At 50.9% G+C, this 23,801-nt stretch overlaps 10 protein-coding genes across 10 annotated transcripts; 9 read left to right on the plus strand and 1 right to left on the minus strand.

The window, feature by feature from the left end:
• Positions 1-336: 336 nt before the first annotated feature.
• VFPPC_02867 (CAMK/CAMKL/PASK protein kinase) lies at positions 337-4,198 on the minus strand (the record flags this gene model as incomplete). The annotated part of the gene is made up of 4 exons (XM_018282448.1): positions 337-605; positions 666-3,799; positions 3,902-4,088; positions 4,165-4,198. The coding sequence occupies 4 exons, from the start codon at positions 4,196-4,198 to the stop codon at positions 337-339; spliced, it is 3,624 nt and encodes a 1,207-aa protein (XP_018146925.1).
• Positions 4,199-5,723: 1,525 nt separating this feature from the next.
• VFPPC_17566 (hypothetical protein) lies at positions 5,724-5,996 on the plus strand (the record flags this gene model as incomplete). The annotated part of the gene is made up of 1 exon (XM_022429263.1): positions 5,724-5,996. The coding sequence occupies one exon, from the start codon at positions 5,724-5,726 to the stop codon at positions 5,994-5,996; it is 273 nt and encodes a 90-aa protein (XP_022285710.1).
• Positions 5,997-7,056: 1,060 nt separating this feature from the next.
• Positions 7,057-7,308, plus strand: VFPPC_17565 (hypothetical protein; the record flags this gene model as incomplete). The annotated part of the gene is made up of 1 exon (XM_022429262.1): positions 7,057-7,308. One exon carries the CDS (start codon positions 7,057-7,059, stop codon positions 7,306-7,308), a length of 252 nt encoding a protein of 83 aa, XP_022285711.1.
• Positions 7,309-7,444: 136 nt separating this feature from the next.
• On the plus strand, positions 7,445-7,819 carry VFPPC_17564 (hypothetical protein; the record flags this gene model as incomplete). The annotated part of the gene is made up of 1 exon (XM_018282449.2): positions 7,445-7,819. One exon carries the CDS (start codon positions 7,445-7,447, stop codon positions 7,817-7,819), a length of 375 nt encoding a protein of 124 aa, XP_018146926.2.
• A 2,525-nt stretch (positions 7,820-10,344) lies between these two features.
• On the plus strand, positions 10,345-12,414 carry VFPPC_02869 (F-box domain-containing protein; the record flags this gene model as incomplete). The annotated part of the gene is made up of 1 exon (XM_018282450.1): positions 10,345-12,414. One exon carries the CDS (start codon positions 10,345-10,347, stop codon positions 12,412-12,414), a length of 2,070 nt encoding a protein of 689 aa, XP_018146927.1.
• A 418-nt stretch (positions 12,415-12,832) lies between these two features.
• VFPPC_15572 (hypothetical protein) lies at positions 12,833-12,994 on the plus strand (the record flags this gene model as incomplete). Its single annotated transcript, XM_018293325.1, has 1 exon — positions 12,833-12,994. One exon carries the CDS (start codon positions 12,833-12,835, stop codon positions 12,992-12,994), a length of 162 nt encoding a protein of 53 aa, XP_018146928.1.
• Positions 12,995-13,726: 732 nt separating this feature from the next.
• On the plus strand, positions 13,727-13,990 carry VFPPC_17563 (hypothetical protein; the record flags this gene model as incomplete). Its single annotated transcript, XM_022429261.1, has 1 exon — positions 13,727-13,990. One exon carries the CDS (start codon positions 13,727-13,729, stop codon positions 13,988-13,990), a length of 264 nt encoding a protein of 87 aa, XP_022285712.1.
• A 340-nt stretch (positions 13,991-14,330) lies between these two features.
• Positions 14,331-15,701, plus strand: VFPPC_02870 (RNA polymerase III transcription initiation factor complex component; the record flags this gene model as incomplete). Its single annotated transcript, XM_018282451.1, has 3 exons — positions 14,331-15,153; positions 15,381-15,468; positions 15,629-15,701. 3 exons carry the CDS (start codon positions 14,331-14,333, stop codon positions 15,699-15,701), a joined length of 984 nt encoding a protein of 327 aa, XP_018146929.1.
• Positions 15,702-20,824: 5,123 nt separating this feature from the next.
• VFPPC_17562 (hypothetical protein) lies at positions 20,825-21,148 on the plus strand (the record flags this gene model as incomplete). Its single annotated transcript, XM_022429260.1, has 1 exon — positions 20,825-21,148. One exon carries the CDS (start codon positions 20,825-20,827, stop codon positions 21,146-21,148), a length of 324 nt encoding a protein of 107 aa, XP_022285713.1.
• A 238-nt stretch (positions 21,149-21,386) lies between these two features.
• On the plus strand, positions 21,387-22,497 carry VFPPC_02871 (hypothetical protein; the record flags this gene model as incomplete). Its single annotated transcript, XM_018282452.1, has 3 exons — positions 21,387-21,600; positions 21,656-22,366; positions 22,421-22,497. 3 exons carry the CDS (start codon positions 21,387-21,389, stop codon positions 22,495-22,497), a joined length of 1,002 nt encoding a protein of 333 aa, XP_018146930.1.
• Between the last annotated feature and the right edge of the window lie 1,304 nt (positions 22,498-23,801).

The following is a 23,801-nucleotide window of genomic DNA, read 5'->3' on the forward strand; positions in this document are numbered from 1 at the left end:
CCGTTCCCATGATAATAGTAAAGTGAGTCTTGTTGCGAAGGATTCCCGTGCCCCTGTTCCCTCCCAATTCCTCACTCGTGATATATGCGTAGTTATTCATTCCCCCCGTGCGCGCAAGCATGCCGTCGGGCCGCTGGCACTCATGTCAGGCGTCTTCAATCCTGATATATGTTGGTCATCATCCCCTTCTATGCTCACTACTCATTGCTGGTGTCCGCCAGACTTCTGCGGTTTTCATAAACTCCGGCTCCCACTTCAGATTCTTGACCTGCTAAACCGTACAGGGTTGATAACCCAAGTCCTGCCTCTGTTCTCCTTGGTATCCTCTATGTCAATTCAATCAACTGCTTTGCACCACGGATGGTTTATCACTTGGGTAATGTCGTATCGCTCTTTAACATCGCGGTTGAGCATGCGGCGGACAAGATCGATACTCTCGTCGCTCATAGTGAAGGGAACTCTCAAGTCTCTATCCATGATCTCGTCGATGCTGTAAAACGGGTTTTCTTTGTAAATGATTGTGTATAGGAGAATGCCCAAAGCCCAAACGTCTTGTTCTTTGCCGCCATATGGCTTGCCTGCTAAAACTTCCGGGGCCGCATAATCTTTAAAGCGTCGTTAGCAAACATGACTCGATAATAGACAATAGAATGAACAATACTCACCAATAGTGCCTACAAAGACATCAAAAGGGCCGCTCTTGATGTATGCCGCACTCCCAAAGTCGATAAGCTTGATGTTACCCTCTCCGTCCAGAATGACATTTTCATCTTTAATATCACGATGCACGACAAGTGCCTTTGTGTGTAGGAAGTGTATGGCTTTGGCCACTTGAACAAAAATACTTCGACATTCCGCCTCTTCCATATTAGCCCGAAGTTCGATGTAATCGAATAAATCCATCCCAGGCAGTCCGTGAGGAGCCATCTCAATATAGTAATTGACATCATCTTCGAAAAATCCTTCCATTTCGACAATGTTGGGGTGCCTGAATTCGGGTTTTCGAAGGTAATCTAGTACATGTATCTCCAGAGGTACTGTTCCTAGCTTTCGGTCTCTTGTCCACGTATCAACCAGAATGCGTCGTTTTGTGACATACTTCAACACAACCTTCTTGCCCGAAGACTTGTGCCGCGCCAACTTGACTTGACCGTATGCGCCCTGGCCCATGTCTTCGAGAATAGTGTAGTCATTGATGGTGGTTTTGCGAGCCGGCTCGACGGCTCTAGCTGGCGTCGTCTTTTCGCCGGCACCCGCTTGTGTTGGTTTCTGTTGCCTTGTAAGTTTCGCTGCGGCGCTCAAAGCTACATCCCTAAGCTGTCTCGACAACGTGGCCGCCACTCGCGCTTCCTTCTTTGGCGGAGCGTCGTCATCTGAGGCAATCTCTATGGGAGTATGCACGGGAGGAGTTTGCCCCGGAGAAGGTTGGTGGAGCGGTGTGGTAGTGCCTGATGACACAGGTGAATCAACATTCAAGCGAGCATGTGAATGCAGATGCCGTGAGTATGTGATCCATAAGGCGAATACCATTTCCTTGTGAGGGACTGAGAAGGAGTCATCGCCACTGTTTGCGTCATCTTCATCTCTTCCTTCGTGTACTGTCTCTTCAGCGATGTTTGTGTGCTTTTCACTCTCTACGACACGCATCTGAACATCAATTTTCAAGTCGGACCCATCACGGTGTCTGGCTGGCAGGCCATCCGGCTGGAGGAATCGTGCAGCAGCATCAGGACGGTGCTCCTTGAGGGCTAGGAAAGCCGAAGCCCTTCTGAATCTTCCTTCGGGAACGACCATGCCATCCAGCATTTGCAGACCGTCCTCCTGCGTTAATATCTCGACAATCTTATCGAAGTCGGGAATCAAAGACTCAATAGGCAGTCCGTCGGGCTTTTCGTGGCCAAATAACGCCCCACAAAAGACTGAATTGGAGCTCCGGATCTTGAGGTTAACGGGGTCAACGACAATAATGCCGGCCATGTGAGGGAAGGTCGACACGCGCAGCTCGAGTTTGCCACGTGTTTGCTCTACGGTGCAGGGGATATTGACTTGATGAGTGTTGGGGCAAGTGAAGAACTTCCTCCTCGCAATTTGGGCAAAGTCAATCTCACCAATCGTGGGATCAATGCCTTGACGGGGGATTCGGGGTATTAGTTTTGCCACATCAAAATCAGATCCGGCTGCCTTGGATCCCCAGATGGTGTCTGATGCTCCAGAAATGCTTTTTACGGAGCCTTCCTCATCGATCGTCACGTATGCAACATCTTCATGGATCTCTTCCAGAACCCAGATCAAGCCAACTCGCTTTTCCTTGACCCACAAACTCGCAGAACCCGTTGCGCCGTTCCGCTTTTGTATAGGAACAACATCGCCACATAAAAGAACGCCTCTTGAAAGATTGCTGCGATGCTGTCCGCTGCCCCTAGCTGCCGGCGGGTTTGGGTCGCCACTATGAACAGTCTGCGCCCGTCGGGTTCCGTACTTGGAAGGCTGAGAGCGTGAATTAGGCTTGCTGAGAAGCTGGGCCGTGATCCCACCCGAGCGAACACCAAGCAGTGTTGATGCCGCAGAGGCGGCTGGGCTCTCGTGTACCGTTCCTTCTTTAGCATCATCTGCGGATTCTTCGTCGCCACTCAGGAGTTTTTGCTCCAACCAAGCCCGCCGTTCCTCCTGGACTACCTCCAGGATGCCCATTTTGCGAACTTCGGCCTTTGTTACACCAAACACGAGGCACGCCAAATCGTTGGCTGCAATGATGGTCCATGGCGGCTTCGCTTCAGTGGTAAAGATGGCTTGAGCTGCAGGTACCCATCTGTTGGTATGGCCGTGAGGGGTGGGACTAATTGCACTTGGAAAGGACATTGCAGGCGCTGGAGCGTGTGATGCCGTTGGCGACGTCAGTGGCTCTTCGTACATTGGCTGCCCGGCCAAAAATGGCTGGGCCATTGTGTCCATAAGTTTATCTTGCATGGAAATTCCTAGGGTATCAGTCATGGTCCGTTTCAAACTCGTTGGCCTGGAAGTTGGCTTTGCCTTCGGGTCGGCCAGTTCGTCGTCTCTGTTCGGTGAATCCTGAGCCGGGGTCAAGATCTCGTGCTCCAGCTCTGGGACGGCGGGGAGACTATCCACGCCGGCGCCATCAGATGTCTGGAACCGAACAAGAGGGGATTTTGGAGTTTGAATATGACCACCGATTACCAATCCAGCGTCTGATGCCGTGGTACTAGACCGAGAAAGCTGTGGCATGAACTGTTTCTCGAAGATGTTTTCACCAGTCACATCGGCAGGGCCAGTGAGTGGTGCCACGGCCGCAGGATCCGGGTTTGGCAAATTTCCAGCCCCAATGAGCTGGGCTCGTGCAAGAAGTTCCAGCATATTTTGTGTATCGACATCGCCTGTAACACGAGCGTGAGCGCTGGCGAGTCCTGCTTGCGTCGAGCTCATCGACCAACCCATTCGATCTTTCATGAAATCCATGGAGCGTTTCAGTACCGTCTGCCGATTATGTATAAACTCTTCTGACTGATGGGCAAACGAGAAGGAGTGCAGTGATTCGGAGGGAAATCGTGACAAGTCTTCAGAGAAGCTCGGTGATGCCGGACCAGTGGTATGTTGGTTACTGGCGGTGCTCGCCAGCATGGCGCTCATGGAGGTCGAACGCGAGAGTGCAACAACGGACGGACTTCGTGATGAGGCGGTAGAGCTGGGCATCGTCGGAGCTCGAGAGGGAGGGTGTTGCTGGCGAATGCGCCGCAACCCAGTGATTCCTGCGCCATGTTCATGGTCGTTCATATGCGAGGACCTGTATTGGCAAAACGTCGATGTCAGTCCGGATTAGCCAAAATATGGTTTCACAACATTGCGAAGGGGCCCGGAAAATGGCATTTTCAACAAAGAATCTAACCTTGCTAGGGCATCATAGTCCATGGCAGAGCTCGAAGTCCCCTCAAAAGACATGCGGTATCGACTTCGATCAACTGTCGCGTCGGCGGAGAGGGCAAGATTACCCGTGCTGCGATTCTTTGGCAATGACAGCGGCGGGACTAGCTTGCCACGTCCTCGATCACCCTCCCCGGTGTTGTCATCGGTGCCTATAATTGAAAGCACCGGCACAGTCAGCAAGGCCGTGGTTGGTCATGGCAGTAAATGTTGGTGGGTGGCACACACGTTGTTCTTGTTGCCCGCCATGCATCTGCAGCATCCTAGGCGGCGAGACAATCGCGCCGAGAAAACACTGTCAGAGGAGTTCGCGGGCGGCAATGAAATAAAAGCAAGTGGTCTGGTGGAAGTACACGATGTTGCCCGGTAAGCAGTTCGTGTCAAATTGGAAAAGAAAGCTCAGCCTCGCTCGCTCAGCTTTGTGAAGCAGGATGGTCGGTACACGATGAAACCAGAAGGATGGTGGTGGATGGGCAGGTGGGCTGAAGGAGGCGTGAACCAACGGACCAAGAGACCAACAGACCAGTTGACAGCACTTGAGTCTGGTTCAGTTGACCACCACTTGAGCAATGATCTGGTCTGATCCGGTGCCCGGGTACTTGGCCTATGCGAGTCTCGCTGAGTGTTCAGGTCAGCAGTTCGGAATGCAGGTGAAGGGAAAAAATAGTTTTGCACTCGATATCAGACGCCACAGCTTAGAGTACTGTGGCCAAAAGACAAAAACTTGGAGATGTCTACACGGATTGCGGTTGAGGTCACAACCCAGTCGTAAGAATTTTGACACTTTTTTGAGCCTGCGGGCGGAGGTTTGGCACTGCAGCATGAGATGAGTGCTGGGACAGCCGGACCGGGGTCGAGGTACGTACCAGGCCAGACTCGACAGTACTGGGCCACTCAGGTGCTCTGCTCGACTTGCTGTGACGTCTGCCTCAGTTGATGGGGAAGGCGCTGGGACCACAAAAGGGAAGGCAAGACAGGACAGGACAGGAGAGATGGCAGCACTTGAGGCTGGAGAGATCATAGCATAAACCAGACATCAAGGGGTCGGTCTGGTCTGGTCAACAGAAGTAGACCATTTGACTTCTCAAGTTTACTCCGTCGGCACTCTAGCTACGCAGGACAGAAGACTTGCGAGTCTTGGCTGCCCAAAGAACCCTTTTGGAGGGGCAAGAAGAGGGGCCAAAGCCAAAGCCAAAGCCAAAGCCCCGATGTTGAAACCACCAGACTTCAATTCTGCCATTTTGTTTGGCCCGATGCCGAGTCAAGTATTTGCATATCATGGCCGCCAGTGGGAACAAAGACTTACCGATAAATCCGCCGCGTTGATCTCCCACACGACGTCAAAACTCAGGGCTTGAGGCATGTCATCTGCGCCATTGCCGCATTGCACCAGACAGGAAACGCTCCGTACTAAGACTTTGGCTACATATATTGATCTCCGCTGAGGCCCTCTCCCGTCCGATCTGCCCGGAACTGCGGTGACATCTACATGTCTTCCTCTTGCATTTGATCAATACAACAATCTACGGGGCCTAAAACGAGGGCTGCCGCGCAGCACAAGGCATTGTCCGTGTCTCGGATACCAAAAGGCAGTATTCTAGCCTTGCTTGATGTTTACAGCAGTTTGAGCAGGTAGCCATTTCACCGGACAAACCGGGCCAACTAGAAACACGCCCCATCCAGATACAGTCACCGCCAATTGACGTCCTCGCCAGCAAAAAGGAGTGCATTAAGTTTTGGCTATCAGCTCCATCGCTTTTGGTGTTGCAAGACGCGTCTCACTCTGCATGGCTTTGCTGGCGTCTCAACATCCCGTCTCAACAGCAATCTCCTCATCTTGTTTGGTATTGCACATCTACCCCACCAGCCAACTTATCTTGATCTCCTCGCACCAAGGGAAAAAAGAAAGAAAAGAGCAAAGAGAACCCTTTCCCGTTTTGCTCTTTGGACCTGTCCTTGTTACTTGGCTTGGACTTGAAGGAGGTGACCAGCCTCACCGGGCCAGACTCGGCCAGACTTCTCTACACCAAAGGCATACTAACCAAATCTACATCTGCTAACATGAAACCTTAGAATGATAGGCTCCTTTTCTTTGGATCTATTCTCGCACAATTGCAGTGGCTTGCCCCTATCTCGAGCAATGCAATGTGTCTGCTCAAGCCGGTGACTTTGCCAGTCTTGGCCGAATATGAGGGAGCTGCCATGACCTTGATACTATTGAACGAATATCGTGCCACACCATTGGCGAGTGTTGATCCTGCTTGTCGAGCTTTCTCCGGTTCTGGCCGGGATGGTCCGCATCGACGACACGTGAATGTCTCCAAGCTCCCCATTTACCAGTTTTGCATGTGGATCCGCAAATGTTTTGCTCACATTCTGTGGTTGAGGAAAGCAGCTGGGTTTCTCTAGGTGCAAAGGAGTTGTTCTCCTATAATGGCCTGAGAGGGCCAATGAATCTACATAGAGAGGTTGAGGCTCAACAGGTTGCGGAGATAAGCTCACGCATTGCCCCGGTCATACTTCCATGTCGCTTCATAATCGATACCTGCGGCTGCCGGTGGGATATCCTGTCTTTTTGAGAAAGAAAGACAAAACCCCTTAGCCATCTACCGTAAGTACTTCATACGGGGTTCATGCAGAGAATAACCGGCCGAGGTGTCCCATTCATTGCTCCTGCTGGCATCGTGGACTTCGTACCGGGTAGGTAAAATGCGGCTCTGGGCATAATTTGTCGACATTGACGCCTTTGCACGTCCGAATACAGGTCAACTCGATTTGCAGGCTGCTGCCTCTTCAAAATTGTGAACAAGTGCATTGTACGTGCATCATAGTACGTGACAGTAACCTAGACTCAATGGATTTGTCAAGGGCCAAGCAAGTATGCTAATCCAACGTCTTTTGCTGATACCTGTGTACATATACAGTCTATATTCAAGGGCATTTGGACGTATCAAAGTATACACTGAGACAGCTCAATATGTCCTCAGCACACAACGCAATACGCGACACCCTTCCTTGCTCAAATACTCTTGACCCGCCACTATACACTAGGCGGCGTTGGGAACTTTTCTTGTTTGAATACCTACTGGGTACTTTTCACCTCAAACATTGTCGGATTGCATGATACGCACCACCAAGACAGCACGCAGCAAGCAACTGCTATTGCTACACCTGTCCACACACGGCCAGAATCAAATGCCGGTTTATCTATTTGCTCACTGGCAGGCAACGGGTTATCTGTGTGTTAGCTTTGGGCATGAGCTGAGAATCAATAGCTCCGTTCAGGACGAGGCTCAACCGCCACCTCAACCTCAGCTTCCAACGTTACGTCCGCATCCAAAACAGCCATGCGTTTATGTCATGTTGGTGTAACACCATCTCTGTCTCAAAATGGCACGATTTAGTTGTGCTATTTCTGATTGATCGCTCCAGGCTACCTTGAATTCAGGGACCATTGTTACCATGGCAGGGGCACTGAGGCTATCTATCACCAAGACATGTGCGGGGTATGAAATGGGGAGATGTCAACATGAAGTCTGATCGAGTCTGGCCCAGCCGCCTCCTTGCCAAGCACGGGAAACACAGGGCATGTTTCTCAACAGCATTTTTTTGCGAGGTACCAGACCTTTTGCAAGCAGCATGGGTTGAGGTGGGTTATGGTATGGCGGCAGGCAGGGTAGCAAAAGAGAGATTCGCGAAGTGCTGGCTGAATGAGCCTAAAAGCATTGCATCCAACCAGACATTCAACAACATCGAACCCCTGGTCGTTGTCGCTGGCATTATGTACCAGTTGACCAGTTTCCCCAACCCCAGCCGCCGGGGAAGCACGAAGGGTCCAGATGTCCAGATGTCCAGATGTCCAGATGCCCGGATGTCCTTTTGAACTAGCGACATGGCCGATCTACTAGTGGCAACATTGAACATGGGAACTTTGTGGTTACTTATGTACTCCGTACTTGTTTGCTGCTCCCGCACACGCACACGCACACGCACACGCACACACGACTTGACTTGCACCAGAATGGAGAACAGATGCATCAAAAAGCCTCATGTTGGCCCCGTCCACCGCCATCGCAACGAGTCAGGAGTGAGAATTTGACGCACACACATCCGGTTCCTGTTCCTGTTTCTGTTTCTGTTCCTTGATCTTTCCGCCAAAGGGCGTAGTACAAGACGCTGACCTGCATCCGTTTTCTCCGCCAAACAGGAGACGATCTGCTGTGTAAGCATTTGGCAGGAAGACGACCTTGCATGGTTAGGCTTCGGACATTTGCATCCTTTGACTGGTAAAGTAGCACAATGAGGCGAGGCGAGGCGAAGCCAGAGGGGAAGAGACGGACGACTAGACTAAACAGCAAGTCTGTAACTTCAAACCAGAGACATTTTTCACCGACAACTCAGCTTCATGTGTCAGTTATGCCACGATGACGGGTTTTGTTGCGGATGGTTGCTTCTGGCTGATACACGGGGCTGACGAAGATGATTGACAAAGTCTGGGTCAAATGTTTTCCAAGCTGCTTGCCCCTTGCTCTGGACTGGATTACGGAGAAATACAGTAGTGTCATGTCAGCTCTTTTGGGTGGCTTACGGCAATAGCGCCTAGAGAAAGAACAAAGCACCAACAGAATTGAATGTCTGGTCAACTGGTTGGTCTGGTTCTTTTTGTTTTGGGAAAAAATCACTCGCAGTGCCCAGCCATGCAACCAGACATGCTGTGTTGCCAATGCACCTATGCGTCTGGTGGAAGCTGGCACTCTTCCAGATGTCTTCAGTGGGTCCCCCGGTGGAGGAGGACCGAGAAGCGGACCTGGGCCAGTGCTGCACATGCATGCGGCGCTAAAACAAAGAGGCAGTCCGGACCAAAACGAGCATGAGTTGACGATTGGCGCTAATCTATCTTGGACACAGGAGGGCTGGCATCCCGAGGGTTTAGCGAGAAAGAAAATGAGCAAAAGTTGCGCTCGGTACTATCAGAAGACTGTTTGACACGAGTGTCAATGTTCTGCGGCCAGCCTTTGCAAACCTGGTTGACCCTTCGCTTCAATGCTCACCTCTGTTCTTGCTGAACCCCAAACCTGAGAGGCTCTGACGGTCTGGTCTGACGGTCCAAAGACCAACAGGCGGCTGAGTGGGTCCGGAGAGGGTCCTGAGAGGGGATCAACATGGGGCTTACTGCTACCGTCTGGGCACCACGAAAAAAAAGTTGGCATGGACACACACGAAGCACACCAAGCACACCAACCACGCGAGCAAGCGTGCTAGTTTGTCCGTGACAGGCCGGGACCGTGGGGAACCCGTCCAAATCCCAAAAAGTGTTAATTCGGGGGAGGAGAAAGCAAAGGGTCCCCGCCGCCTCTTTCAACGGCTCCATGCATGGGGAATGGGAATGACCATGTTGCTGCATCAGGAGTTGTTCGTCTCCAGTCTTGTGTGCCCGGTCTGGTGGGTGAGGTACCAGAGAGGTACGGAGCTGGCCTCTGGATACGAGGAATATACATCCAGTTACAGTACTGTACAGTACAGCACAGGCAAAGTTGACGGGACGGAAAATGTCTCTTGGTATCCTCTTTGAGCCGCCTCCGCCGGAAACCAGACGGCATCAGACATGGAAGACCAGACCAGACATGAACACACTCGGCCACTCTTTTCAATAAGACTGTGCTAGACCCTCTGCCCTTTTCCCTCCTGCTCCTAGTCTCAGTCCTGGTCTTGCTCCTCCTCCCCTCCCGCCCTGCCCGTATCCGTATGACCATGGTGATGGCTTCTTCTGGACATGTGCCTCGCCTCGACTGATACAAATCGTGCATTTGGTTCGTGCATTGAGTCTGGTGTGAGCTCGAAAGCACACCAGCTGGGTTTCCGAGTGCGGCCTGGTGACCCTTGGAGGTGACCGTGACCCCGCGGTCAAGTCTGGTCCCATTGTCCATTCCCTCCATTCCCTGGTCCGCTGATCTCAACTGGCCGGCTGCTTATCGCAGCACCCACCAGACCAAGACAGGCCACCTCCAACTTTCCCATCGACGATAACGGCATTCCTCTTGTCTATTGTGTCAACTGGTCGTTCGTTGTCTTTCCGCGCTCGCTGGATCGAGCATCACCGCGAGACGGTGGCTGGCGATCACAACCAACATCGCACCTCTTCTTTTTATCTGTTATGAATTGAACTTTTCCCAACTCGCTTTGCAACACTCGACGTCTTGTCCTAGTGGCAACCTTGCCTTATCTGAAGGGAAGCAAACCCCACTACGCCGTTCAACGACATCTCACCTGGGACACGACAACGGTTGAACAGTATTATCAAACGGCTCACTGCAAGGAGGCTGAGCTGGCCTGGGAACAATTTTGGACTTTTTGAATTATTGCTCACACGCCTAAGCAGACGGAAATCGTATACCACCGTCACCGAAAATGGCCGCCATCATTGACAGAGACGTCGTGACTACGGCCCCAGTCTCAAATGGCGACACTACCCCCACATCGCCCGGAACGCCTACCAAAGGCAAGAGCCGTCAGCGTCTTCTCCGTGGACTGCAGCGTATATCCTCATCTCCATCACTGAATGGACTACGACGCTCGAGGTCCGTAAGCAGTCCGTACAGCACAAGAGGAACACTCTCTTGTGCCAGTCTGGCTGCTGTTGGGCCTCCACAGACTCCAGGTAGCGCCAGGTCATCTACTCCTCAGCCGTCGCCGCTTGGTATGCCAAGCTCCTCGGTCTCCATTTCACAGACTTCTAGCCATGAGTTTCCCTTCCATGACAGCATCGAGAGCCAGCTTGCCATTCGAAAGGTTGACAATGTTGACCAAAACGGATCACCCGCGACAGCGACCCTTCCGCCCGGTCTCGGTTCTGCCAAGCAAGAAGCGCAAACCAAAGCTCAGGCCGTAATAAAAGCACCTCCAAAACCTGCATTTCCATTCTGGGAGAAGATGCCGCACGAGCTTAGGGTTCAGATTTTCTCCTTCCTACGGCCGAAAGAATTGGTTCAGGCGTCTAGGGTGAGCAAGACGTTTTATAGGTTTTGCTTTGACGGACAGCTCTGGACCTCGCTCGACGCATCCGAATTCTATCAAGAGATTCCGGCCGAGTCGCTTGCCAGGATCATTGTGGCTGCTGGCCCGTTTATAAAGGATTTGAATCTTCGAGGATGTGTGCAAGTCGAGCACTATAAGCGGACAGAAGTTATTGTCAAGGCTTGCAAGAACCTGATGAATGCCACCCTGGAAGGTTGCCGAAACTTTCAAAAAAGCACTTTGCATACGCTGTTGAGGACGAATGACAAGCTGGTTCATCTGAACTTGACTGGTCTCTCTGCCGTATCGAACACGTCTTGCAAGATTATTGCAGATTCATGCCCGCAGTTGGAAACGTTCAACGTCTCATGGTGTGATAAGGTGGAAGCCAAGGGAATCAAAGCTATTATTGAGTCATGCCCAAGACTGAGAGACTTGAGGGCTGGCGAAGTCCGGGGCTTTGACGACATATCAACTGCCGAGGCTATTTTTAATACCAACAATCTCGAACGTCTTGTTCTCTGTGGATGTGTCGAATTGACTGATGACGCTCTGAAAGTCATGATGCAAGGCATTGACCCAGAGATTGATATTCTTACCGAACGGCCCATTGTTCCGGCACGAAAATTGAGACACCTCGATCTGAGTCGATGCAACCGCCTTTCTAGCGCTGGCGTCAAGGCTATTGGATACGTGGTACCGGAATTAGAAGGTCTTCAACTTTCAGGATGCAAATCACTAACTGATGCTGCACTTGAGCCGATCTTAGCATCAACTCCTCGGCTAACCCACCTGGAACTGGAAGATTTGGAAGACCTCACGAATTCTCTCATGTCGGAGCATCTTGCCAGGGCACCATGTGCGGATACACTGGAACATTTGTCGATAAGCTACTGCGAAAACATCAGCGACGTCGGAATGCTGCCTGTGCTACAGAAGTGTCTACGATTGAAAAGTGTTGACATGGATAACACGCGAATCAGTGACCTCTCCCTAGCGGAAGCGGCTGCCATGGTCATGAAGCGATCAAACAGATCACTCAGGGCAAATCAACGACCACAGGTTACCCTGCAGCTGGTAGTTTACGATTGCCAAAACGTAACTTGGACGGGCATCCGAGAAGTTTTATTCAGAAACGCCCAGATCAAGCCTGCAGTTGGGGAACCAGGAAAAGTGACCTACCCTACAGAGATTATTGGTCTCAAGTGCTTCTACGGGTTTCAGATGACGGTAGACGAGCACCAAAAACGAGTGCTGCGAGGAGACCTCTCGTCAGCAGGTAGGCTAGAGAGAAAATGGGCAGATTACATGCAGGCGAACGAAGAGGCCGGAATGGGAGGTGCAGGACACCGAAGACGACGACGACGAGCCAGAGAAGCGCACGCCCTGCATATGAATGAGGAGGATGGCGGCATCGTCGGCCGCCGACGAGCACGAACTATGGGAGCTTGTTCGGTCATGTAACGAGCTCATGGAATATGACGGATGACGAGTAGATTTCCGGGAGTTTTTTGTTCTCCTTTCCCATCACAACCGGCGCAACATGGGATGGAAAACATGTGGCATTTATCTTCCTTGGTGCACGGATGTGTACAAGGGCTGTTAATGTGAGACATATCATGGGATGGGGCTCAGCAGAATGTTTTTTGGTTTTTCTTTTTTGTGTATCTAGAATGTGAATTTTCAACGGCGTCAGGACGGGGTAGATCTGGACAAGATGGAACAACATCATCATCATTGGAGGTCATTGTCACATACTTTACACAACATAACATAGTACTCACTAAACAGTACTGTACTGTACATACCGATTACTCAAACTTCATTTCCCGTGCATATTCCACAACCAGAAACGGCCACATATATACCCAGTCCTCATCTCATGCACTGCCAACGCAGCACAAACCTCAGCTCATCTCATCTACTGCACCGTCCTACAACACCGTTTGCGAAACGGAACATGCAAAAAAACAAAATTACTCCATGCAGCTCCATCTGCCGTACTGAAACGTGCAGCCCAAATTCCCATTGTTACACAAAGTAGAATAACAATCCCTCCCCCCCCCTTCCACCACTCCGCGAAAAGCACTGTTCAATCTCATCCCTGAGCTTTCTATGTCATGTTCTTCATTGCAGGACCTTGCGAAAATGGCAGCCTAGCACTTTCAATGGTTGTCACAGGGCGCTAATTGACGCCACATTTCTTCACAATGCGGAACAAGCTTTTCTGTGCGAGGGGGCGCAAATTTTGTGACAATCAGAGAGAAATCGTCAATAAAAAAAAATTGACATGCTTGGGGAGACGGGTTTGGATGATTCAAGGTGTCGAGGTATTGTGATCCACTTTTGGGGCTAGATGACAGCCATGTATGGATGAATGTATGAGGCTGTTTTTGCGCCTCTAATTTTAGGTGCTTTTCTGGGGAGGCGACTTTGTTTTCTTTTGTTTTTGCTTAGAGGCAAACTATCTATGGTACCCTGTTGTTTGGAAAAGAGTGACATCTTGATGTTTGCTAGTGTGAAGATTTTGTCGGTCATGTCGTGTGTTTGAAATTGGGATTGGGATTTGGGTGGTCGGGGACTTTGTTTGCCGGCGCCGTCAAAACCTCAAATCAAAAAGATGGGGGGACTCGACGGCAAGTCTAAGGACTCTCACATACCTAGCCTAGGTACTTGGCACCAGACAGACTCATTTGTGGGGTCAACTTCTTCCAGTCCTTTTAACCTCGGCCACATTACTGTACTTATGATGAATGCGAAACCTAGAAAGTTCTGAATGCCAGCCCAGTCAAAGCACCCATTGAAAACCTTCAACATCCAACATCCCGTGCCTTCTTGTGAGCCAACCACCCACCGTTTGAGACCCTCCTTGAATTCACTCGCCGCTGGACGAGGGGAAATCGAATCAAATCAAATCAAATCAAATCGAATCGAATTCAGTCTGATCCTTCATTATTCTTCACCGGCTCTACGGTCCAACGTGGCTCAGGGAAGGGGGGGGAGTGCGCCCGCCAACAATAACATCGAACAGCAAAAGTAGCGAGATTGACGCCCGCTGACTATTCTCTCCTCCTTAACAAGGATCTCTCATAATCTCACCCCCGAAAACCCAAAACAAGAATACAACACAACACAACACAGTACAGACCAGACCAGACCAGACCAGTCCAGCCCTTACGACACCGGTAATGCCGTTGGAAAAGATATACGTCGTTAGACATGGGGTAAGTGGCGTTTCCCGACACTCTGGACAATACCACAAAATAATGGGTTGTTGGTCCGTTGCAGGAACTTTTTTATTGACAGGTGGGCTCTGCTGCTATTGTTGCACCTTTTAGTTTCGCTCCAGTTGGTCAGTTGATCCAAGGACGGGCGTGTACATGGGCATTCCCTCGCCGACAGGCATCCAGGGCGACCCGGCTCTCACGTCCTATGGCATAGACCAAGCCAAGGAACTGGGGAAGCATCTCGACACCCTGAATCCGGCGGTAGAGAAGGTCTATTCAAGCCCCTTCTACCGATGCCTCCAGACAATGGTGCCGTTTATGGAACGCCAACTGGAAAAACAGCAGCAGCAGCAACAACAACAAGAACAACAACAGCTGCAGAAGGACAAGGCCAAGAAGGAGTTAGAAGCGGATGATGACCAGGAAGAGGAGCACAAGACCAAGAAGAGCGCACAGCAGACCCAGGCGCTGCAAATATCGCCTGATGATTATGACACGCCAAAACCCTGGCTCACCGGTACAGTCGTGACCAAGATGCTGCCCGAACATGGCATTCGTGAGTGGTTCGGATCTGCCCCCTTTGATCACCCGGAGCCAGCTGCGCCTGGCATCCTCAAGGCCATGTTCTCTTCATACGATGAGAAGTACGTGTCGACCGTGAGGCCGTCCACCAAGGGCGAGACCCTGGATCAGTTGCAGGAGCGGATAACAAAGGCACTGAGGGGTATCATTCAACAGTGTGATGCTGATGGAACGCGGGCAATTGTCCTGTGCAGCCATGCAGCGGTGATTATCCTCATCGGCCGCATTCTTACCGGCGTGATCCCGGACAGCGTTGACGTTGACGATTTCCACGCCTACACTTGTGGTTTGAGCGTCTACAACCGCATACCTCGTGGCGCCGCTAAAGGAAACAACAATATATCTGACAGCCGCGATGACCGCCATTCACACTCGCCACCATACTCAACACCAGGTACGCATGATTGCTTGCTTGCCTGCTTACACGTAGACACCTCCCATCCCCGTTTCAGGAAGCTGTTTTCCATGACACATGCATTCACAAGGTCCCTTGCCCCCCGTTTTACAGTACCTGCCTTGTCTCATACCCGTGTTGGCTGGCTACTTCACTACGGAGTACATAATGCCGAGTTGCGGGAGGACGTACTGGGTTTTGAAGTTCGTTGGTTGACATCGTTGCAGATACCTCGAAAGTGAACATGATAGGCGGTTGGGACTGTGAGCTGAACAGCGATTGCAGCTTCTTGAGTGGAGGCGCTGAAAGAGGATGGTAAGTTGGTTTTGCTTGACTTGCCATCTACCAAAACACCGCTCCGTGCAAATTTCCAAACTCAACTCCTGTTTGCTACAGGCGTTGAGACGTGTGGAGTAGAGCAGATCTGTGTGTTTGTTATGTTTTTCTCTTGCATACATACTAAGAACGCGTCTAGGAGGTTCACGGGAGATGAATCATTTCCCGACACAGGGTCTTTGTCCCAAAACGAGGTTGGATCTAAGCTCTAGAGTTGAAGTGCCCGAGCGAACACGTAGGGAGGTCAAGGTGACCCGCTCTTGGTGAGACCCTTCAACTGAGAACGGATGCAGGAAGAGGTTTGGTAGCACTCATTCACTGCATTCACTGCATGCACTGCCATCAATCGTCGACTCTTAAACCTGCCAGGTGCTTGGCCCAATATATACGAATAACATGTTGCCAAAGGAGCTCAACCCCGGCAACGAACGGGTATGGGCGTGTGCAGATCCAAGATGGCAATAGTCTTCAGACACTGTCTGGAAAGTGCACAGACAAAAAGCCAAGCCTCTCTGGGCTCCGCACTTTGCCCAACCGCAGCTGTACCCAGGGTTGCCCACCAAAAGGCGATTGCGTTCAATGGTGGGATAGGCTGTATCAATTGTTATTCAGATCAGCTTCTTGATCCGACCAGGTGTTGGTCATGATGGCAGCCCAACTTGTCCACGTGCCTCCTAGCCTTTTGTGCAACGGCATGCATCGACCGGTCGACAGTTGGTGTTTTTATGAGGAAAATGAAAAATACAATACTGTACCTTGCTTTGCATTCTGTGTTACGGCCAAAACTGCCAAAAGATCATCAATGAAGAGAGGGTGGTCGCTGTTCTTAATTTCACGCCCAACACCAACCTCCCACAAGGGCCAGTTTGCGCACGTAAACAAGTCCGGACAGTTTCTGCACTCCGTACTCCGGACAGCATGTAATAATCAATCTCTTCGCAGCACCCCTCTTCCGCAAGCTGTCGGGCAATGAAGGTCCTTGAAGGGTGAGAGGGCCAGCAGGTGGTCCCTGCTTTGACACACATGAAAAGTCCCCGTGACTAAGTCTCTCAACAGCCGGCATCGAAGTTCGATCTGGTTCGGCAAGCAAGCTGGCGTAAGAAGCGTGGTTAATGATAGCACTGGCAGACAGGCAGGCTTCGAGCATGCAGGCCCTCCGTGACTAATTATCCGATATTGCAAAGGGTCGTGGGAGATTAGAGCCTTATTAGTGCAGACTTGTGTTCCGATAACCAGGATGCCACCACAAAAGGCAATAAGTGCATCTACCTGAGAATTTCCATTGGTAGTTGTTGTCGTTAGCCCTTGGAGAACCCTTGGAGAGCGTCAATTTATTGTGGTTTCCGCGGCTGTCACATTGACGCTGTGTGGTTGACGACGACGCCATGCAAGTTCCGACGCTACGTGGCTGCTGCAGCCACCATCGGCACTCCTTAAGTGGTGGTTCAAGAACGACAGCACATCGTTTTATGATCCCACCAACTTCAACGAGTTGTCGTGAACTAATTGTCTCAGCTAGACAATGGTGGTGGCAATGATGACGGATAGAAAAAGCCGGCTGGCTCCGTTGTGGGGGGAGGTTCCGTAACATGATGCCGGCCTTCCTTACATTGCCTTGCCTTGCCTTGCTCCCTTGCGTGGATGTTTCATAAGTCGTCGGCGTACCTTGCATTGTGATGACCACCGCATAGGGCCGAATCTCAATTTTTCTCATCCCGTCTCCACAACGTGGGTTTGCATTCCTGTTGATTACCGTATTTTTGGAAACTCGTGGCACCGGAACCCCCTCCCTGTTGATGTTGGAATTGGCGTTCAGTGCAGGCTGTTCAAAAAGCGGCATGAACCAAAAAGGCAACCGAACATTTTCAGGGCCGTGATGAAGCAGATCGGCATGGCCGAGCAATAGGAGCCAAATTTATAATGAATAGCTCTGCTTCTTCCCGTTGATGTCATTTCAGATGGGCAGATTGTTCGCCATGGAGAACAATAATCACGATCTTCTCTCCCAATTAGCCGGTCGCCAGCAGGCAGATGAGACACGAGAGGCTCGCGGGTTGAGCTTGATGTGTGTGCCTTTGGCCGCGAGGGATTTGAAAATTTGTTTTCTTCGATCCAATAAAGGACGGCCGGTGCCTGCATAAACAATGACTTTCGCTGCAAACAAGGTGGCCGTTGTTTGAATCAGTTGTGTCCACGTGTATGCAGCCAACACAGCCACTGGCAACTTAGATTTGTAGCTTCGGACAACTTGCATCACTCCGTGCAGGTGCGTAGTCGTACGGAGTATAGTCCGCAACATTGCGGCAATAAGAGTCCGCAAGATTCAGGCAGACTGAGAAACTTGGTAGGCGAAGCTCTGCCGTGGGCCATGTTTAATTTGAAGGTCTTGGCTGTAGCTGTAAGACTGGTTGATCCTAGGTTTGAAAAGCAAACCGGCCACTGTACGGCGATGGCCGCAGCAAGTGTCGGCGCTCGTTTTGCATAAGACCACCGACATTTCTTTCTTTGTCCAGAGGAGATCTTCGTACCAAGGCACAGTGGAATTTGTGTCGCCTGGTGATGCTAGATCCAGGATTTGGCTGCGAATAGCCCAGAACTAATGTAAGGAAGGAAAAAAAAAAAAAGAAATAAAATGAAGATGAGGAGCTCTCTGCATCTGGACCTGCAGGACAAGGTAGCTGGCAAAGCAAATATTTATTTGGCAAGCCAGCCAAAAGATTGTTGGCAATCTCCACCGGCTGCGAACGAATGACTGAAGATACCGTCGAGGCAAGAGACGCATCCTGGCCAGAACAGAACTCTCAGGCAGGCTGACTGTACTATACAAGAACTAGTACTGCACTACGCATAATACTGGCAGGATGGTGTTGAGTCGTGTTGGCGCAAGCTTTTCTTTTGGCGATAAAGCCAGCCAGGAACGAAAACGGGCGGCGATGTCTGTGTGTCGAGGTCGAGGTCAAGGTCAAGGTTGAGGTCAAAGGCTGGCACCAGGCATACGGAGCACTTACTGCTGGCACTGCACTTGACTGGAGCCAGAGTCAGCCGTTCAGAGGTCCGACATTCTCTTGGCTGGGTCCATCCAGTTTGGTCCATCCTTGTTCATCCATGTCCTGTCTGGTTCGGATGAGATCGCGTCACTCGGGCAGGTGGAGTCGAGGTGTCCTGCCCTTCCGAGGACACTAACCCCGTATTAGGCTTAGCGCCACTGCTTTGTGTAGACGCCTCAACGGGCCCTTGCCGGGGCTTGCGAGGGTTTGACAGTTGGATGGCAGCCGAGTGGAGGCTCAAAAAGAAAGTGCCCCAGCCGCCTTGTGCCCCTTGCGCTGCTCCTCCAACCTCACCTCCTCCCTTGAACATCAACACCCCTCCTCCTTTTGCGGACTGGAAAAAGAAAAAAAAACCACACACACGCACACGCACACAACAGCAACAACAACATCAGTCAGAGAGTCTGCTTGTCTGCCAAGCCAGGCGCACCCTCTACCCCGGGCCACTGGCACAGTCCACTATCGTCCCAGCACAGACAGGCTTTTCTTTGAGCAAACTGGACGCTGTCGGCCCGCCTTTGTCTGGTTGGAGTTTGGTTTATCTTTTCTATTTTCGCTGCTCCCCGCTCCATTACCAAAACGTCGAATCGAGTGGCCTCTTGTTTTCATTTGGGGCCAGACCGATGCGTCCAGTCTGAGCAGCCGCAAGCAAGTGTATCATCCTGGGTCAATCTGGGGACTCCTGTGAAGATCGATATGCATTTGTTGCACGCTCGGGCAGGCAGGCATAATTCTGGTGACCCTGCGTATGCTCTGCATTGGCTAGACAGACACACACAACTCTCACACACACAGAGGCTAGCCGTCGCACCTGAAGACGAAAAAGAAACCTTAGTGTATTGGGCAAAGCAACAGCTAACCAAGGAGGCCGTAACGAGTGTCATATGGTGAGCCACACCACCACCAGCCGTCCGAGACTCTCGGCCATTTGGTTACAGGTCAGATCCCGTTGTTTTTTCTACATGCAAACCAGTGAAAGCCCTGGGGTTATCACTACAAGCCATTCACAACTATCAGTGGTGGCGTCGATCTCAGTGACATTTACAAAGGGCACGAATACACTACGCTTGAGCAACAACAATGGGCCATCTAACTAAACCCCCCCTGCCTGCAAGTTACAGTGCACGCATCTCCAGACTATGTGCGTTTGGGTTCCTCTGTGGCAACAACTTTTTGGTATTGAGGATGCTGAGGCTCCGCAATCTTCGCGCTTCACCACCTGCCGCAACGCAGCCCGCAGTCCAGACCCGACCATACCTTGTGGTCCGGGCAGCACATCAGACACTTGTTGCGGTTATTTTGGTTTGTTTGCCTGGTCACACGCCTTCATGGAACCATGGAGTGGTGTAATATGCCGCAAACGGCCAAAACTTCTCACATCCAGTCAAGAGAGGTCCCAATGGAGCGGCACCCCTGGTAGCCATGGCTGTAAGCGTGACCGGGCAGCAACAACCAACGGCTCTTTGTGCCAAGTGGCATGTACTGTGCAGTTTGGCAGGATGGCCGGACAGGCAAAAGTACGAAGAGGATGTCGCATGTCGCATGTCGTATGTGTTTGGCCGTGGACGGACTATGTTCGTTAGTCTGTCTGTACTTGCAAACCTCCAACTTGGGCTGGCGTACGGAGTAATGTGGGTGAGACTGTTGCGGGTGTGTGGTCCATATCGCTCGTCCCCACACAACCACATCCTATCGAGGATGGACAATGGCTAGCTAGTGTTGCAAAAGCCTATCGAGGGAGAGAGATTTGGAGCCAAGGATCTCGGTGAGTTGTGTCCCCATTACAATACAGCACTGCACGATATAGTGGGTTGAGATCTTTCATCGTCCCCTTGCGTGGACAGTTCGGTGCTGACCACCAGTGTGTAGAAGACAGGTCTCTGCAGTCCTCGGTTCAGCGGCTTGTTGTTGTTGTTGTTGTTGTTGTCTTTACCGTTTCATTTCGCCGTTGGAGGAGGGCTTCCTGAATTGCTGGTGAGCACCATCACATCTCTGTTCATGTTGGGTACGTACTTCACAGTATGGGCCAATTGATATGCACAAGCAACAGCTTCAAGGTTGCGTTTCTCTATTGTCTTTTGGCATCCCTGTCGACTGCACCCCGCCACTAGCCTCATCTCGTTATATCCACCACTTGGCATTGTGTATGATTTGCGAGGCGTCTGCGCATCTGCAGTGCACAGGCAGCCCAAAGCAAAGGCAATATACTGATACTGATACCTGCTGGGGCGTCGACAGTATCAGGCCTTGTTGTTTTCTTTGTTTCTCCGCTGCCGCAGGTACCGTTTATGTCGATTTCTGCACGACGATCCACCCTGCTTTTTCCTGGTCTCACTAGCCGTACTCCAGCTTGCTTGGGTCTCGCCTCTTTTCCAAAGTTGACCAGGGGCATACACACAGACCCCCCTCCAACAGCTCAAGACAATCCTCATTTGTCCTACCCTCTTTCGGATTTTATCATGGTGATTCAGGTACTCGCGAGAGAAGAAGAAACCTGGTGCATTAGCAAAGTGATCAGACGCCTTCCGATCACCAGGGTCTCGACACCCGTCATGGAGTACAAGAACACCGGCACCCCTCTTGCCCTCGTGTTTGTGTCATTTAATCACTGAGTGGCCGTTCCTTTTCTGTGCCTGTCGTGCTCATCGACTTTAAGATTCATCCATCCCTATTTACTTAACCCACTTACTTCCTCCCTCGTTTGTTGGCCCATAGAACCCTTTTCGTGTCTTAACGCACTCTACATCAACTCCGCAGTCTCAGTCGCATACGTCTCTGAAAGCATCATCGAAATTTCAACACATCTGCAATAAAGCACATCGATTCACGCGAAACTGATTGTTGACTAAGATGTACTCGACATTCCAAGAGCCGCTTGAGCATGGCGGTTCGTCGTTTGCAGGAAGCTCAACAAAGATGGGCATCAAAGCGATTACTCATAGCGACAGTTGTACACCAAGGAAACTTTCAGACGACATCCCTTCCATTATGCTCCCTAAGCCCATGGTCCACCCTCAAACCCCACCAGAATCAACATCAAGTAGTCCACGATTGAAGCTTGAGGGTGAGTTTCTATCACGAACGGATGCCTAAACTGATATGCTAACTAACATGGTCAGCTCCCTTTCCGAGCATCTCTAGAGACTGTTCTCCTCTTCCCGGTGTTGCTCGCTTAGACAGCCCAAGAAGCTGCTCCCTGGTGCGGCTTCCTAGCCTCGAGGAATTTGATCTTGGTGTTGAGGCTCTTGCAAGGTCTTACGGTCCTGCTCGTCCTTACACCCCCCCCTCGCCACTCCCCAGCCTGAGGCGAAGCTCTATCCTTCCCCAGCCTTTACCTCCACTGCAAGCATACGTTTCCCAGGACCATTATGCTCCTTATCATATGAATGATGCATATGTGCATGGCGTCTCTGGCCTAGATGGATACCCCAGCCCTCCTCCGGACGGCGAGAACAGACACATCAATCAGAAGTATACCACCGAGGAAGGAGATTTCATCATTTACGCCTGGCACGACAAGAAGCTGAAGTGGCAACGTATTAAGCAAGATTTTGCTGCCATGTTTGGCCGAACGCCCGAGAGAACTGTACAAGGTCTACAAGCTTGGTACTACCGTATGAACCAGAGGATTCCTCTCTGGGATCAGGATGGCTGGTTAATCTTTGACAATGAGGATGATCTGGAGCCCAAGCACATTAGCATCAAGTGCCGTGAAAGAGACAGCCAAGACAAACCGATGGAGCCGCTTGGATTGGCCCAACGCTATCCTGAACGCGCCATCCATTATTCCTGGGTTGACCCTGAGCTGAAGCGGAAGTCTCAAGACTGGGGTAAGTTCATCTATGTACTTGCTTATCATCTCAACACTAACTTATATGTACTAGCCGCAAAGCGCGCGATGCAGTACCGTGACAGGCGAGAGCGAAGAAAGAGAAAGGAGCAAAGACGTCTCAAGCTCTAAGACAAAAGACATGACACCATTTTTATTTTTACCAAACCAAAAAAAGAACGCGGCATGGCAACGACATTCATTTTAATACGACGTGGGCGGCCTCTTGTACACTATTTCAACGTACGGACAGTCTTTATTTCCTTGGTTACATATAATACTTTCCTATGTCTCATGGCAGTTTTGCAAAAAAAGATTGCTTTTTTTTTCTTACACCACAGTACTGGATATGCATATCTATCTACCAGGAGGGTTTTCAAGCATTGGGAGTAACTGGCACACGACGGATCAAAAAGCTTTTGGTTCCAAGGCTGGCTTAATGCTGTGTATGACTAGAGGAGTTATGGCCTATGAGCCCCAAAAGAAATTTCATTATCACCATAATGAAGACGGCATGAAATGTTATGTCTACGAAAGACATGGTTTGACGTCTGTGTACGTATAATGGCAACGGCACTAGTGTGTTGATTTCGATAAGACTTGTACAATATACTGAATAACATTACTATTATTATGCATTCTATTTCTATATGATGAAGCGAAATTCTGTGCAATCGGCTCTTTGTTCGATAAGACCATCCATCCATCCACCCATCATGAATGAATGACCCCCCTCCTCGTCACAGAGGGTCTCAAACCGGTCACCCCGGCGATGACCCATGACGCAAAAGTTGGTCCAATATTTGGCCGAGCAAGCATGCACGAACCCCCGCAAAGGCCGATAATCTAGCATATTCCTACTCCGTATCTTCTCCATCTTTCTTCTGGCTCGTGTCCCTTCGCATTCCCGTTTCATGTACAGTATGCCCAGACCACGGGAAAGTAAGATCTCCCCCTCTGTCCGTCCCTTCCGTTCCCGGGCACGACAAAGAGGGTGCATGAACTCTTGCTGTCAAGGCCCGTCTCTTGATCACAGCTTTTCGTCCTGGGTGGTTTCCCACCTGATGGTCCGGAAAAGACCCTTTTCCCCACCAGATGCACCTATTTTGCGCATAGTGGGCATCGCACCGCACGGCACAAACCACCTGCGAACCGCTCAAGGTGGGCTCACGGGGCAGCTCTTGAACCCTTTGTGTTTTCCTCCTCAACCATTTCCGTTTCCGGAGGGATTTGGAATAAAGGAAAGCTGAACCCTTTGTGCATAACCCCGCATTGTTTGTTGCCCGGCTACGCATGCGGGACGGGTAGGCATGTATGATTGCGCAGCGGCATACTTTGGAAGCTTTGCTATGAATAGGGTCGGTCCGTAGTGGAGGGGCGAAGGGAATCATGGACCATGCGGTATATGGAACCAGACTGTACTGGCCATGAGGGGA

The sequence above is a fragment of the Pochonia chlamydosporia genome, chromosome 2 (assembly GCF_001653235.2).
Source record: "Pochonia chlamydosporia 170 chromosome 2, whole genome shotgun sequence".
Taxonomy (NCBI): Eukaryota; Fungi; Ascomycota; class Sordariomycetes; order Hypocreales; family Clavicipitaceae; genus Pochonia; species Pochonia chlamydosporia.